At 40.0% G+C, this 17,499-nt stretch overlaps 1 protein-coding gene and 1 pseudogene across 1 annotated transcript in view; one reads left to right on the forward strand and one right to left on the reverse strand.

Moving 5' to 3' along the window:
* KIAA0020 (KIAA0020 ortholog) overlaps positions 1-17,170 on the forward strand; it is a 37,909-nt gene extending 20,739 nt beyond the window's left edge. Inside the window, exons 12-16 of the mRNA XM_008589273.1 lie at positions 7,288-7,430; positions 8,263-8,485; positions 10,940-11,027; positions 13,576-13,666; positions 16,863-17,170. Of these exons, the coding sequence (XP_008587495.1) occupies positions 7,288-7,430; positions 8,263-8,485; positions 10,940-11,027; positions 13,576-13,666; positions 16,863-16,995 (678 nt within the window). The 3' untranslated portion in view covers positions 16,996-17,170. The remainder of the gene's footprint in view (positions 1-7,287; positions 7,431-8,262; positions 8,486-10,939; positions 11,028-13,575; positions 13,667-16,862) is intronic.
* Positions 5,406-6,028, reverse strand: LOC103604697 (annotated as a pseudogene).
* Positions 17,171-17,499: the final 329 nt, after the last annotated feature.

The raw sequence follows: 17,499 nt of genomic DNA on the forward strand, positions 1-17,499 counted from the left end.
TTTTTTTTCTTTTCTTTTGCCTCTAACTTACAATTTTTCAATGGTTTCTGTTTCTCATTAAACTATTTAGCTAGTGATAAAATTCTGGAATGCTAATTGCATTCCCCCCCCCCGCCCCCGCCCCATCCACCACAAAACCTGTTGTAGTATGCAGTGCTTTTTAAAAATAACCAAGAAAGCTTAGTGTTGCTAAGCATTCTGTCCAGAGTACCCAGACTTCCCAGAATGTCAGGTTGAAATTACAGCCTGGTCAGCTAAGCCCTTCACATTTCATAATGGATAGAAACTGTTTCTCACCTACTTTACTTTCCAAAATAAACATGCTTCTAAAATTTGATTCAGTTTACCCTGAAGTCACTGATACAGTGCAGCTGGTTTGACAGCAATGTTCCTAGGAAAGGAAATAAGTATACTGGCCAGTTGCTGTTTGAGGGTGAATAAGTATCGATACATATTTTAAAATGTACTAGCCTTAAAATATATAGAAAAGTATAAAGAATAATACAGTGAACACCCAGTCTCCCACCATCTGACATAAAAAGTAAAACTTGACAAATACAGTTCAAGTTCAAGCCCTCTGTGTGCCCATCCCTGATCCTGTATCCCGCCCTCACCTCACACCTACTGTGATGAGTTCAGCATTTATGATTTGTACACATTTCCTTATCCTTTCATCCTATGTAGGTAAACATATAGTATCATTTTGCATGTTTACAAGTTCTCTGTAAATGATGTTGTATGTGTTCTTCTGCAACTTGCTTTTTTCTTTTGGCATTATGTTTATAAGATTCAAGGATTGGTAAGCCTTTTTTATAAAGGGCCAGAGAGTGATTATTTTAGGCATTGTGGGCCATATATGGTCTCTGTCACATATTCTTTTTTGTCTTGTTTTTGTTTTTTTAATAACCTTTTGAAATGTAAAAACCATTCGTTGCTTGCAAGATGTGCAAAAACAGGCTGCAAGCTGGACTTGACCCATGGGCCATAGTTTGCCCACCCCTGAACTAAATCATTCATGTTTCACTGCCAAAATAGTATTCTCTATATATGAATATACTGCAATTTATTTTTCTATTTTCCTGTTGATGGATATTTAGATTGTTTATGATTTTTAAAACTATATTTTAATTCTTATTAGTTTTTGCTGGTTCGAATAATTTTGTGAACATTCTTGTATGTGTCTCCTTGTGTACGTGTGAAGAGTTTCTCTAAGGCATTTACTTAACAGGATTGCTGGGTTGCCAAATATGCTACGCGTATGTTTATATAGAGTCACGCATCTGTATTTCCCATCCAGCCACTACAAAACCTATTGCATTATGCAGTGCTTTTAAAAGTAGCCAAGAAAACTCAGTGTAGCTAAGCATTCCATTCAGAGTAAATGGACTTCCTGAAATGTCAGGTGAAATCATATCCTGATAATCACTCCTTATTTTCTGTTAAGAACAAGCTCGAGTCCAGTCACCAGATAATATTCTGTGATCTCCCAGCCACATCTGGTCTCCCCAGCCTCTCAACTACTGTAGTCTTTGTCTTTGCCATCCTTTTTTAAAAAAAATTTATTACTTTTTTATTATTATTATTATTATTTTTACATTCTAAGATGTAGAGCAGTTGCGGGGAAGGGGAAGAAGGAAAAGGTGAGGGTAGAGGGAGAGGAGGAGGTAGGAGAGGCCATGGTAGAGGCGCACAGCCCCCTCCACCCCCCATTCTGGCAGGCAAGTCCATGGGGCTTCTGGCGACGGCTCAGGCGTTTCTGCACTGGATGCAGACTTAAGGGGGTGTGGCTGAGGACCTTGGCTCCCCACCCCCACCTGCCCAGGCTTGGGAGCCTGGGGCCTTGAGTGGTGGCCTGCTGGTCGTTGCTGGGCTGGATATGGATGTCAGATGGGGGGATGGTGCCTGAAGCCCTTGGCCCTCCCCCCACCACAGCTTGGGATTCTGGGGTCTTCTGGTCCTTCTAGGTTTTATAGATGTTCTTTGGTAGTGTTAACCTTTACTGGTTGATATCAGAACTTTGTCTCTGATTTGTGGGGGGTTTTTTTTCTTTCAGTTCTGTATTCGATTATTCACTATTTGCTATCCCACCACTTAAACTGTGCACTGGAAATAATATGTTGTCCTTTGCTTCTAAAATGGGGGAACTTCCTGTGGGAACCAACACTTTAGCCCTGTGGTTAGGCTTAATTGCTGCTTTGCTGCTGATTCTCCAGGGAAGTCTTTTTGTACAGCTCAAGTTTTAATTGTAAGCACTTCTGGGTCTTGTGAGGTCCAGTACACCTGGGGTGTGTAGAAACTCTGACCTGGGCCTGAGTCTTTTCAGCAAACTTCACCCCCCTGCAGTTCTATATTCCTGATCAGTCTCTACTGAGTGCGTCTGTGCTGATTGGAGGGCAGATTAGCTGACAATGCTGTGCTCCAGTGTTCCCCTGGTGGCCTGTCTCCCCTACTGTCCATGCTCCAAACACTTCCTATGGGAAAGGCCATGCATCATTCTCTTGTGATGACTCATTGGCCTTAGAGTTGGCCTTTTTCAGTTGTCTGTGTCCCCTCACTCCTATGTGGGTCCACGGGAACCCTGCTAGGGCCACCAAAGCCCTCTTCTCCCCTGCCACCTCCAAGCAACTTCATATGAAGGGCACAGCTGTGGCTTTTGCCAGCTTTTGCTCCATGGGCTCACCAGGGCCAGGCTTGAAGGGGCTGGGGCTTGAAATGATCAGAGCAGTCCTTTCTTTCTCTCATTGTGGCTTTTCTTGCCTTCATGAACTATGTAGGTCTCTCCTCCTCTTCCCCTGAGCTCTATTGGCCCCAGCTTGGCAGTCATTGCTATTTTAATAGTTGTAAATTAGTTGATTGTGGGAGAGAGTGAGACTGGGACCATCTATTCTGCCATCTTGATCAGAAGTGCTCCATCCATTTGTTTAGCAGTTAGTTATGATCTACCCCAAGCTCATAAATTCAGAAACATTCTTTGACTGGACACACAGACCAGGTATGAGATGGGCAGAAAGGGGAAGGGGCTGTGGACCATGAGGAATGGAGACAGCACACACCCTGTTCAAGGTGGTGGCCACCACTCAGCTCCAACCTCTGGCAGTATGAGCTCCATGGCAAAAAACCTTCCAATTTTTCCCCCCATTGAGGTAAAATACAGATAACAAAATTTGTCTTCCTAACCTTTTTTAAGTGTACAGTTAAGTGGTATTAAGTATACTCACATTATTTTGCAAACAATCTCCAGGAATTTTTTATCTTGCAAGACTGAAACACTATACCCATTAAACTAGATCTTCCAATTTTTGAGTGCAACCAAATAGGTGGACTTCTGGATAAAGTCACCATGTTAGAATGCTCCAGAGCCTGCCTCATGATCTAAACTTCCCTCTGCAGTTCTTTTAACCAGTATTTAAATCTCTCCTTTTTTGTTTTTAACATTTCATTAACTTTCTTGCCTCTTCTGCTAAATGTTAGCTTGTTGTGATTAAAGCAGTCTGCATTTCTTTTTGTCCCCACACACAACCTACCATAAAAGTGTACTCCATAGGCTCAATTCTCAGTAACGTGTTGCTTTATGCACTTCTGTCCTCCACTGAAAATGCGTGTGCATTTGAACCCTCCTTCCTAAGCACACCCTTCAATTTTAACCTTTACCTTTCCTTTTTAAAAGAGGATTGGCAAAACAAGAGTGCCAAGGAATCTGGCAAGGGTTCAATACAAAGAGGTCAGAGCTGGCCAGAGATGTCTTCAGAAGAGAGGTCTTTTGTTCTCCCCATGCTGTCCTTCTGTTCACATGCCTGCTTTACAGCATAAGGAGAAGTTACAACAAATGGGCCCTGTCATGATTTTCTGTAAGTTGATTCTTGTAAGGGGTAACTAAGCCAAAACCTTTAAAACTGGACCTTCATTGTTGGCATTTTCTCTCTTGTGAGGGTAAAAATTTATGACTCCATTAGCTTTTCTTAATCTCCATAGTTAAGGATGCTGTATACTAAGAGGTGTGTTTTTAATATGAAAATAATTCTTTCATAGCAGTTTTCAGTTTGCAGGTTGAATTTTCTGATGTGCTCCTGGTCATAGTGCATGGGTCAGGCAGGTGTATCATTTTCTTTTACAGATAAGGGAATTAATGCACAGAGAGGTTAAAGGAATTGCCAAAGGCTACACAGCTTGAACTCAAGGCTCCAGAGACCAAATTCAGCACAAAATTAACTATGCCATAGCTGTCTCTTATCTATTTATACATATTACTGGAATAGTTAATACTCTCCAGGTGCTAATTTAGAAATTTCCCTCCCCTTTCTCTGTAACCCAGGTTAAAGAGAAATAAATTAGTACTCCATAATATAGTAGCACTTACATACTGTTTCCTTTATTTTTTCAAAGATATATGATTTTGATGATAGGGGAAAGCTGGAATGAGGGTGAGAGGGGGGAGAATTAATAGATACTACATTTTTAAGTAAGCATTTTTAGCTTAATAGAATGTTTAATTTATAAACATCGCACTCTTTCAAAAGCCTTAATTAAAATGAGTTTAGATTCTAAATTCCTTAATTACAAGCTTCAGAAAGTCCAGGAATTTGAGGACTAGTCCTTGAGTAGTATTTATACATAGGTTTTATCTGTATCCTGAAGTCCCAGTTTCTCGTGTTAGAAAACTATTTCTGCTTAAGCTGTATATGTTGGATTAGTCCTTAACAGTGCCATCCATAGAGAAAGTTCAGTACGTTGAGAAATACATTGCACTTTTCATACCTCCTCCCTTTCCTCCCTATATCAAGAAAAAAATGTTAACTAAAAATAAAAAGTAGCCATTATACTTGTTCACTGTATACTCCCCCATTTTATTTCTCCCTCATAAAAACAAGTGTTTTAAAGGTGGTATATTCCAGGGTCCTTTTTTTTGAGGACAGAAAAGTTTTGTTATTATTGATTTAAGACTAGAAATTGGCCTGGTCTGTGTACCGTTCTCACCTCTTTCTTTTAACAAATTAACAAATTGAACAACAAATTAAAGCATCCGTCTTCTTATATGAGTTTAAAAGAGTTAGAAGTTAAAATTTAAAACAGGTTTCTAAAGGTAAACTAAAGGTACCCGATATTTGGGGCACTAAATGCTTCATTATCAAAAACACATATATTGAATCCACTTTGGGGCTTGTTTTCCTTCAGATTACAAAACAGCTCCCTACCCTGCAGTAAGTTCTGTACATTTTTTTCTGTCTTCCCTTGTATTACTGAAATTTTAAGTTCATTTTCTTTGGGTGGTTGAAATTATCTTCATTTTGAGGTGGTTAGATCTATTGAATTTATTCTCTGAAAACTTTTATGTTTTATGTGGGACTCTTTTTTTATAGAACAATAAACACCCTTATCACATGAGCTGAGACAGGAGGGAGGGAGATTTATTTGCCTTTCCGGGCCTTGGTTTTCCTCGCGTTGAGCTCCAGCTCCTGCCCTCTAGCACAGAGCCATCTGTTTGGCCACACTGGCCTGGTCTCGGTGCCATGCATGCAAAGAAGCTGCCCTGCTGAAACTGCTCCTCCAGAAGACTGTGGAGTTGGACATTTTTCTTCCTTTCATCATACTTCTGAATTTTCTTTGATCATTTTTTGTGTAAAATCTCTTTCTTCTTGGGGGTTGGCTTGGTCCCCGTCTTGTGGCCTGGGACAGTGCATGGCGGGACTCGTACCACTGTGGGTACAGTGTGCTGTCAACAAGCACAATGCAGTTCTTCACCAGGGTCATGGTGTGGACTATTTGTTATCACACGCACTGTAGGCAACATCGATGATCCTTGTTTTTCGAGCACTCTGAGCCCCAAGAGAAGTTCTCATGTCCAGGCTCAGGGCACAGTACTTCTTCCCTGCACATGGACCATGTGGATATGTGGATGTGGTGTGGACCAGTCTTAGTGTTGGCAGCTGGGGGGAGGAGTGGGCAGTTCATACTTCTGCTTCTTGTGGTAGGGCTGTCTCTTGCCCCCCGTCTTGCAGCCCTTGTGCCAGTTGTCCAGAGAGATTCCCATCCCTTGGCACTGTCTGGAAAGAGAAAATCTGTGGTTATCTTCTTCAGAAGTAGTTAGGAGAGCTTAGTGGGGATTGGAGTCATGGAAACTGAACATGGTGGTGTGAAGATTATTTAAGATGATAGATGTACAGCTCTCAGCAGTCTCTGGCTCCTAGTAAGTGCTTAACAAGTGTGAGCTACTGTTACTCCTAATCTTATCATAGGGAATTCCTTCCCTTCAGAGGAGGTTGCATGTTTTTGGAAGAAACTCACTAGATTTGGAGCCAGGGGACCAGGACTAGTTGATGCCCTGCCACTGATAATGTTCCTCCTTTGCCAAATTACCCTTTCTGGCTGGATGCTTCACCTGTAAACCTGGCGAGTTGGTCTGAATTCTTTCTGTGGCCCCAGCCAGTTGTAAAGAATCTGTGGTGCTCAAATGCACATGCACTTGAATATTTATAAGGTTTGGTACAAGAAATAGGAATGTTAGGGGAGTGGGGGGAGACAAACTGAAGATTTTTAAACAGTGACTTTTCTGTCTTCAAAAACATCAGCAAATTTACACAGGAGCTTAGTTAGGGTGGGGATGACATCACGTTTGTCACTTAAATTTCAGCGACTAGAGAATGAGGGTTACTGTTCTTGGGTATGTTGATTTAAGATGTCATACAATATAATTTGTAACTGCTGGGTGGAATCTTTTTGGATTCAATTTCCCTTCCCCCTCCGTTTTTGTTTTTCAGTGCAATAGTTAAACAACCTTTATTTGTCATGAACAAGCAACCTAACTTTAAAAGCCTTTATCTACTTTTTCTATTTAACAATGTATCTTTATCTCCCTTCCCTTACATTTCAGTGAGGAAATTCTAATAGGAATGTTCTTCATTGATGCTGATGCTTTATTTAAGTGTGGCTGCAAATTAACTGTGTTTTCAGTGACCCAGCAAGCAATGTCCTTAGTAATAGTGGTCTAAGAAATATTAGTCATTATGAATAAAGATAATTCCTTTAAATATTTTCTGAGTCCTTGGGCTTGGTCAGTTAACATAAATGGATTGTTCAGTAATACTAGTTACAGCAGAGAATTGATTCAGTGTTCCATGTGTAAATCTCTTTGTGCTTTTATGAGACAATTTCAGAACTAGCTCCACATTTTTCATTAAATATGCTGGGGAAAATAGTTGAATATGTATTCTTCTTTACCAGTCAAATCACAAGTGTACTTTTATTTTGAGAGTGTAGGATTCAATTTTTTTTTTATTTATAATTTTATAGGAAATTATCAGTTCTTTGCCCAACATAGTAAATGACAAATATGGAAGGAAGGTCCTATTGTATTTACTAAGCCCCAGAGATCCTGCACATACGGTACGAGAAATCATTGAAGTTCTGCAGAAAGGCGATGGAAATGCACACAGGTAAAAGCAAAGAGAATGGCTTGACTCTATTCCTTTGTTCTGATTCCTCATTAATTTTGAGTAGTGAGTACTTTCAGAAACCTATTCACATATGCACACCCCTCTCTCATGCCCCCCCCCCCCCCCCTTCTCAAAGGGTGAATTCCATTTTTAAGTCCACAGATTTTTTGTTTTAGTTTTTAGTGGCTGGCCGGTATGGGGATCCAAACCCTTGACCTTGGTGTTATAGCACCATGCTCTCAACCAGTTGAGCTAACCAGCCAACCCTTAATCCTATAGTTTTAACATATTCTTAAATGTTTATCTTGGAAAGGAAATAGAAGTATTGTGCCAAAAGAACACTTCTGAGCACTTCTGAGCACTTAGTAGGCACTCAGATGTGTGGTTTGTTTTGCTTTATTTTCAAAGCTACTGGTACCACATATTTCAGTATCCTACAGTGGAAAGTCTATAAAGTAGTCTAAACGTGTTGTCTTGTGGGATTATTTTGTTGTTGTTTGGGTTTAGGGATTGATTTGTGTGGGTTGGTTTTTTGGTTTTTTTTTTTTTGTAGTTGCTGTTGGGTTTTTTGTATTACATAAGCCAAACTTTATTTACCGAGTGCTTGTTTACGTCAGGCACTGTTCAGATCCCAGGTGCACAAAGATGAAAAACAGATAGAACACACCCTGAAATCACTCAATGTCTACATGCTCAACAGAAAGGTAAACAATTAAAATAGAGCATGAGACAGACTGATAAGCTCTTTGAGGTTTTTGTGATAATAAGATCACCATATTTCCTTTGCCGTATATCTTCTTACTTTAAAATCTCATTCAACATATTCCAACAGTAAGAAAGATGCAGAGATCCGTCGATGCGAGCTCTTAGAATCCATTTCTCCAGCTTTGTTAAACTACCTACAAAAACACACCCAAGAAGTGGTGCTGGATAAGTCTGTGTGTGTGTTGGTGTCCTGTATCCTGGGATCTGCCACTGGAGACATTCAGCCTGCCATGAGTGCCATTGCCAGCTTGGCAGCAGCAGAACTTCACCCCGGGGGCAAGGATGGAGAGGTAATGTGCTGTATTAAGACAGGCAGGAAAGCTGCAAAATCTTCTTACTGTGGCTCTGTTGTCCATGATTGGCTGTAGGCTATCTTTCCAGCATATTCTATACTATTAATTTCCCTTTCGAATTTACTGTGGATACTTCCTCCCTCAGCCTAGAGTGCTGCCCATTTCTCTATTCCCTTGTGCTCTGTCCGTAGAAAACCTTCCTCATCCAACGTCCCCAGAATCCTTCCCGAAGTCTTCCTTAATCTTGCATCATGAAACAATTTTTCCTGCCTGTGTTATTTGGGCCTCATATTATTCTGCCTTGCATCTTCAGTTCATTGATTCGTACACCTGGTATGTGCTAGATAGTGGCCAACACTGCCTTCCCAAAAGCTGACCATTTGGGGGAGCACACTATTTAAATAATTACTTACACAAATAATTGCTTAAGTTAGTATTGAGATGAAAGCTATGAAGGAAAACTATAGGTTCTATGGTATCGTATAAGAATGTGTAAGTGCCGTCCTATCCCTAGGAAGGCTTTTTGGAGGCAGTAAAAGTAGCTGAGACCTGAAGGCTTAGTAGCTCAGTGAAAAATGGTAGAAAGAAAATTCTAGGCAGAGGGGTACAGCATGTGCAGCAGCACTAAGCAAGGAAGGAGCCGGGCGTGTTTGAGAGCAGAAGGCACAGGGGGTTGAAAATCAGTGGGCAAAGGGAAGAGGATGGCCGAGGCCAGATTGCACAGGGCCTTTGTCCTGCACTGGATTGTGAGCTCCTGACAAACAGGTGTTTATGGGGAACCTACTATTTTCTGAGGCAGTGGCCTCTGCCTTCACTTAATTTTCACAACAGCCTTTCATTATTATTTCTACAATTTGAGGATATGAAGTAATTTATTATTCGGGTTTCTTGCCTTTCATTCATTAATCAGAAATGCAGTAAATTTGTACTGAATGTTTACAAAAGTGTTAAGACATGAAATGACAGGGTCCCAGCCCCTAAACAGCTAGGGATCCATTGGAGAGACACATGCAAGCAAGGCATTACGGTACAACAAGGTAACTGTCACGGTACAACAAGGTAATCTGTTCAGGATATGGTGGGAACTGAATAGTAATATCCTGAATTTTAGTCCAAATCTAAAGACTCTCACTAGTACTCTGGGTAATTGTTGGAGTGAGGAATGCTTTCCTGCAAATAATGAAATGCCTCGTGGTAGCAGTTAGATGCTTAATCACCATGGTAAGAAAACCCTGGTTCCTAGTGCCAGATTTAGGGCAGCAGCTCAGTGCTGGCATCACTCTGGCTCGCTGTCCTTCCTGCTATACTCTCTTTGCGGCTTTCCCAGCCTCAGCCCACATCCTTGCATCCCAGTCCCAGGCAATAAGAAAAGAGTGAAAACAGGAAGGCTGTTCTCCGCCGGATCTGGGAAGAAAACCTCCAGACAGGCTTCCCTGATGTTTTGTTGGGCAGAACTGAGTCACATATCCACTTCTGGACCAATCTCTGGCAGAAGCAATTGGATTACCAAGACTGGTTGAGACCAGTCAGGATGTGTCCCCTGAGATCGAAGCGGGGGTCTTTAGAAAATGTGAGTGGAGAGGGTGGAGTGTCAGCAGGGAAGAAAGCTGGGGAGGGAGATGCCTGTTAATAACCAAGAGCCTTTTCCACAGTAGCAATTACATTGTATTCATCTTTAATTACCTTTAACCCTCTGGGTCAAAGCCTGGTGCATGGAAATATTTGGTACAGACACATATTTGGTTATGAATAAAATCAGTGCCAAGTATTGAGTGCCCAAGGTGCTTCTGACACATAGGATGAGGAAAGAGAAGTGGGCCATGGATCTTAGAGAAGCCTGGGCCCCTGCCTTCATAGAGCAGATGTTGACGGTGGGGAAAGATGAATGCCCAATGAAAGGATATTGAACCGTTGTCTCCCACTTGATAAGGAGAGACCCTAGGTACTGTGGGAACAGTTGGCCCTTGAAAAGGAGTAAGATTGAGCTGAAGAGATGCTTTCTTGGCCTGCTCATCAGATAATTCCTCTTAGGTAGTCACATATATTTAAGCATCATTCAGCATTAAGTTTTGATGTTTCTGCTGTAGCATTCTGTCCTATAGGTTTATTTGTACCTTAGAACTGCATATTACAATCTGCAAAGTGGTTAGTGTGATCTTAAGGTGACCTTTGTGGTATTGCTGTTCAAACTGGAACTCTCAAAGCTCAGTCTGAACTGCTTTGCAGTAGCTACATTATCTCACTTGACCGTCTTTCAGTCTGGGGAATGGAATGGATCTCTGGTTCCTCTAGGTGTGATGGTCATTTGACATAAAGACCTCTTAAGCCTTTAAATGTAGAACTTTCAACTTGGCTGAGTCCTTATCTGTATGGGGTGATATAAAATGAATTGTAGGCAAAGGTGTAGAGGAAAACAGCTTTTTTAATTAACATGTTCTCCTCCCCTCATAGCTTCATGTTGCAGAACATCCTGCTGGACATCTAGTTCTGAAGTGGTTAATAGAGCAAGATAAAAAGTTGAAAGAAAATGGAAGAGAAGGTAGGCTGTGAAACATGACCCTTTCTTGTATATTATGTGGAATTTAAGTAATTCCTGGCATCCTTGAACTTTATACTGGCCATTTAAGTTCAAATGAAATTTTGTCAAGTGTTTAGAAATGATGATGTTAGTGAATAAGAAATGATTTAGTGCTTGCAAATAATGCTTTTCCCCCTAGAAATTTGTGTCCAAGAATCCTTTAATTTTCTTTCTCTTTCCCACCTTCCCTCACTTACTTTGCCTTCCCTTCTCTGTTACTTCAGACTTCTAACCTGGCTTGGTCAGTGCACTCAAATCCCATTTTCTTTCTTGAGGGTGGTGAGAGGGGGTAGGGGATCCCAACTGTGAATATCATTACCTCAGTTGAAAGGCAAAATGTAGGGGCTGGCCAGTTAGCTCAGTTGGTTAGAGGATGATGCTGATGACACTAAGGTCCAGGGTTAGATCCCTATAGCAGCCAGCCACAAAAAAAAAAAAAAAAAAAAAAAAAATTAAGAAAAGGAAAGGCATGATATTTATCTCTAGTTTTAAGAACAAACAGAAGAAAATTATCCTTATGTGAGTATTTTGGACTGGTGCCTATTTATTTGGCATTGAAACACATGTGACCAAAGAGCAAGCCAGTCCTTGGCACTTCCTGGTATTTTATAAGCCTCACAGCTGCTCAGTAGAAACAGCTCTCAAGAGGATGACAGCATTAAAAGTTGCACACCATTCCCCTCTCAGTCCTGTCTTTAACCAGACCTTCTCTTACTAAATTCAGACTTCATCTGGTATTAAAGCCACTAAAGAGATTTTCCCCGGCTGACTTAAAACAGTTTGGGATTTCTATTATTCTCTGTCTGAAAAAGGTGACAGATCATGAATTAATGTCTTCAGGCAAGTTGCAGTTGTAATGGCTAGGGAGCAGTGGAGCAGTCACTTCTCTCTCTACCTTTAAAAATAGGGATGTGAGGCTATTTTTCACTGATAATTTGTTTTTTGGTGTTTTTGTTGTTTGGAAAAGAGAAAGCTTGTAATAAGTATTAAAGAAAAAATAATGTATTGAATCATCTTTTTCATTATTAAAAAAGCTGAAACATAGTTGAGTTTAGGCCAGAAAAGTTGTCTTGTTTACTCTTACAGTTCAAATTTTCTAGTGATTTTTCTTTCTCAGTTAAAATGTGCTAAAAATATGCCCTAAAATATGCTTATTTGGGCCTAGTGTGTTTGTCATTTTCATGTAGCACCAAATGAGTATGTCCAGCTGTGTGTCCAGCTGTTTTGGTTATCTATCACTGTGTAACAAGCCACCTCAAAACTTAGTAGTTTTCAAAACAAGGATCATTTGATCAGGGCTTGGTGGAACTTGCCTCTGCTCTACTCAGAGTCATCTAGGACTGTTCAGTTTGGGGTTGGAGTACACACTTTTACAGTAGCTTACTCACGTGGCTGGCAAGTTGGTACTCCCAGCATACAGCCTTAGTTCCTCTTCCTAGGCTGCTTGGGCTTCCTCACAAGATGGTAGTTGGTTTTTAAGAGTGAGCATCCCAAAAGAACAAAGTAAATGCATGGTACTTTCATGAAATATCCTCTGAAGTCATTTAATGTCATTTTTTTCTATACTCTTTTGGTCAAGTCAATCACAGAGGTCCACCCATTCAAAAGAAGACATTGATTCCACCTCTAGATGGGGGAGTGTCAGTATTCTAGAAGAGCACACAGGGCAGGAGATATTATTGTGGGCACCCTTGGAAAACATAATCTGCCTGCCAGCTGTCTCTGACCCTCTTTAGTAGGTGCCATGAAAGGCTGAATAGCCTTGGCCTCTGAATTTTTAAAGGGTTCTTACATTTAGGTATCTTTTAATGAATTATACATTAAATATAATGTCTAACGAAGACATTTGCCTTCAAGGTAGGTTGTCGCTACTTCCAGCTGCATCAAATCCTAGCCAACAGAACTTCTCCTTTGTCCAAGAATTAGTTGTACTTAGTTGTCACAGTTAGTAAGACATTAATACCAGGATCTTGGGAATCAGAAGTACTAGAATAACAGAAGATGAATAGTATTTTGTATGGGTGAATGTTTAAGTGTTGTAGAGAGAAATTGCCAGGGGTAAGCTAGAATGGTCACTCTTCAGCCACTGGTTGTGTTAATGGCACCTTTCTGGGTGAGTATCTTCATGAGGGAAAGCTTGATTTCAAACAAGAGGTGCTGCTGTCAAACATTTACTCCCTGAGTAACTTTCAGGTCAAGGTTAAACATTAAATATTACAAAGAAATGCAAACATGACCAAGTCAGCATTTTATAAGAATTCATTGTTTTTCTTGAGTAATCACTGCTAAAAAAAATTTAGGATTTGGGTCAGAATTCAAAGAAATGGCAGTATTAAAAATGCATTCTATAAATCTGCACAAGAATTTTTAGTGTTAAGGGAGTTGGGTGAGAACTCTTTTATTAGCTTTTTTATTAAAATATATTTGCAGATTTAAGGACAGTAGAGATGGGGAGTAGGAGTATAAATCCTGGCAAATAATGTTCACTAAGTTTCAATACATTTTACAGGTTGTTTTGCAAAAACACTTGTAGAGCATGTTGGTATGAAGAACCTGAAGTCCTGGGCTAGTGTGAATCGAGGTGCCATTATTCTTTCTAGGTATGTATAATGTGTCCCTTTCTCTGCGTAAGGCCATGCAAAAGACATACTTCTCTCACATTTATTTTCAGTTCTATTGTTCCCAGTAGGCTGGTATTATTCTCAGTCACTCACGGTCTAGACAAGTATACCAAATATTAGAAAGCAAATATAACTCTTTCAGTCAGTCCTTAAGACTTTTTTAAACTGCTGTCTTGGATGTCAAGGATCACAAAATTATGACATTCACAAATTATCTTATGATAGTTTCACCACATTTATGGTTTTGACCAAAACATAATTATATTCTTTTTGACGAATAAGTTGTGTCCCTATGAAAACTGTGACAAAGCTGTTTTTTAAATCATGCTTAACTTTACATGTTATTTTCTTTTACTGTTTTCAATGACTCTAAAAGGACTGGAAAAGTATTTGCTACTGAGTCTGTGTGTTAATTGTTTATTTCTAACTTAAAATGAGAGAAAACTGATGTGTGAATCGAGGACCATCTCGGGTATTGTTCCCTGGACTTAGTGTTGAGTTTCTAATTTACAGGTCATTGATATTTCCATGCATTCTGTACCCGGATGAAACCCTTCTGTTAAGAATTTTCATTTTAAAATAGATTTGTATGTTGCTTAGAAGCAATTATGTTAAATGTTTCTTCAATATATACTTTGATCTGGTACACCTATACTTGCAAACACACACTCACGAGAGCATTCCTTTATTCAGGTGTATCAGTATCTCCAAATGGATGGGTATTACAGATCATTTTGTTCATTTCTCATTAAAATCAGTTAATTTTACAGTTGATGTTGAACAGTCAGAATCCGTTAGCTGAAACATGAACTTTTTCATTGTGAATTTCTTTTCCAGGCATTTGTAGTGTTGACACCTACTGACACATTCTTTAATTACACTCAATTAACTAGAAATTTCAGCAATGCCATGAGATTAATTTATAAAGGTTTTTCATCCTTGGGTGTATTTCAAACATAAGAAGGATACTATAGGTTTATTATGAAGAACTACTTAGGATTAGAAAAGGAGCACATGAATTATTTGAGTTTTTAAATGGAAGTTGAACTATACATGACTTAATAATATAATCGTTTTTGTTTGGTTTTTGAATGTTGTAAGATGCTTGACTTTTTTGGTAAAATTCCTCACTTGTTTATATTTTACTTAAAACTGATGTTTTATTTTCAGAGTTTTTTTGTTGTGGTGGTAGTTTTTAAAATTTTTTTGTTTGTTTTGCTAAACATTTTTATAGTAGGTGAAAAGAGAAAATCACCTTGTATGCCCACTGAAAAATGACTCAGGGAAGCAGACTTCTGTAGCATTTAAGAGCATTGGTTCTAAGACAGACTGCTTGGGTTCCAGTTCCAGCTTACTGTGTAGCCTTGGGAAATTGTTAGCTTTTCTGAGCCTTCATTTTCTTGGTTGTAAAATGAGATTAGTAATAGTCCTAAGGTTGTTATGAAAACTGAGTGAGACGATACATATAAAATGCCTAGCATTATGTCTAATCTGTGGCATTTGCTCAATAAGTGTTAACTTGTTTTACTATTATACACTATGTAACTATGTGGTTAGCCAAGGTGTGTAAGATAAAAACACCTAGTGAGTCACAAATACATGATAAGGGTACTTTTCACCTTTACAGCTCTGCAGGTGGCAAGCTATACTTGTTGCTTGTCTCCCCCAGGCAGTAGAATGCTTCTTGGTGCTGATGAGTTCTCCTCTTTATTGGTATGATAGAAGTTATTGGGACCAGGGACTTTTGAAAATGCCAAGTGATTTCTTTCTAGAATGTGTTTCAGGGGTCAGCATTTACATATGGTCCTGAAGAAGTGGGGAGAAAATAGGAAATGCAGGCCTGGTGTTCTGTGGTCTGGTGCCTATGATCTAGCCCCCATTTAAAGAGAAATTGGCCTTCTGTTACCAGCTGCAGGGACTCCATTCACTTGCAGCAATAGAGCAGTCAGGCAGGGTTCAGAAAACAGAGGCTAGGGTTATTTTGTTCAATGGCTAATATTTATTAAGTGCTTACTAAATGTCAGACTCTGGCTAGATGCTTTAGGTACAAGATCATTTAGGCCTCAAAAGACAACCCTGTGAGATAGAAGGTGGGTTCTGTTGTTAATCCTATTCTACCAATCAGGAAACTGGGATTTAGAGAATTTAAATAGCATGCTCTTCAGTTACTGAGTGTCAGAGGCAGGTTTCATGCCCGAACAGTTAAGCTCCAAGGTAAAGCTCCAGACTTTCATGAGAAGACACCCTCAAAAGACAACCCTGTGAGATAGAAGGTGGGTTCTGTTGTTAATCCTATTCTACCAATCAGGAAACTGGGACTTAGAGAATTTAAATAGCATGCTCTTCAGTTACTGAGTGTCAGAGACAGGTTTCATGCCCGAACAGTTAAGCTCCAAGGTAAAGCTCCAGACTTTCATGAGAAGACACATAACTCTTACCTATTATCCCCCCACCTTATCTCTCTGTGTAGCCATTTGCCCGTGTTAATCCAGCTACCCAGTGAGCATTTCTTAGCTACTTTCTCTGTACGTGTGGTGACATGAAATAAAGAAGTAAAATGCAAGGTTGCTGCTCTTGAGCGTGTTATGTAGATGGGGAAGGAAAGATAGAATATGTGTAGAGGGCCGGCCCGGTGGCGCACTGCTGTAGTGCGCCGCTTGAGAAGCGCAGTGGCGCTCCCGCCGAGGGTTCGAATCCCACATACAGACCGTTTCCCCCTCACTGGCTGAGCGAGGCACGGGAGCAACACCGAGGGTTGCGATCCCGTTGCTGGTCCCGGTCCGGTACGGGGGCGACACTGAGGGTTGCGATCCGTTGCCGGACACGGAAAAAGACAAAAAAAAAAAAAAAAGAATATGTGTAGAATAATTTTAAGGCAGGATGTAAGTCAGTCCTAAGATGAAGTGAAGATAGGACCAACTCTTTGTGGAATGGAGTTAGTTCTACAAATGTCTTTGCTTGAGTGACTCTACCAGCAAGATTCTAAAATAATTTTTATGTGGTTTTATAGGCTACTTACTGGTCCTCATCATTCATCTGGTGAATGGAAAAAAATAAATGTATATATAGTTACAAAACTTTAATGAATCCTTTTATACTTTGGCTACAGGTGGTATTTGCTGATGATCTAGGGGGGTTTGTGAAAATTAATTTTTTATAAATTTTTCCTCTCCAGCCTTCTCCAGAGTTCTGACCAGGAAGTTGCAAACAAAGTCAAAGCTGGACTGAAAAGCCTGATTCCCACTTTGGAAAAAAACAAAAACACCAGCAAAGGAATAGAAACTCTACTTGAAAAACTGACTGCATAGGTGGAGACAGTTAAGAGCAAGATGGAATATTGTTCCTGTTCTCTGTTCTGTTTTCCCAGTGCACAAAAGAGAGGCTAGGGTCCACCTGACTGGTAATTTGGGTGCTCTGTATATGTGTTCTTCTTTGTATAAGAATCTATTTATAAAATTATTTTTAAAAATGGTCTCTCTTTTTTTGTAACCCCAGCTGTCTCTTCTGTTATACTGAGTAGTAAGCAAATCACAGTTGAGGCAGTAATGTGGAAGATTTAGATCATATGCGGTAGGGCCAACCAAATATATGTAAAGTGTGTTTGTATAAAGTAATTCAGGGAAGAAGACATCTATAGTGAGCAGTTGTCTGAGAAGGCTTCTTGGAAAGGTAGGACTTGAGAGGATCATCCTGCCAAAAGAAAGTAGGATATAGAAAAGAAGAGCCGGGGGGAGTCTTTGGTGGGAGCAGTGAGGTGGAAGTTAATGGTTTTGAACTGAACTTTAGGGAGATTTAGGTATTTGATGGGTGCA

This window comes from Galeopterus variegatus, unplaced genomic scaffold (assembly GCF_000696425.1).
Source record: "Galeopterus variegatus unplaced genomic scaffold, G_variegatus-3.0.2 Scaffold5344, whole genome shotgun sequence".
Taxonomy (NCBI): domain Eukaryota; kingdom Metazoa; phylum Chordata; class Mammalia; order Dermoptera; family Cynocephalidae; genus Galeopterus; species Galeopterus variegatus.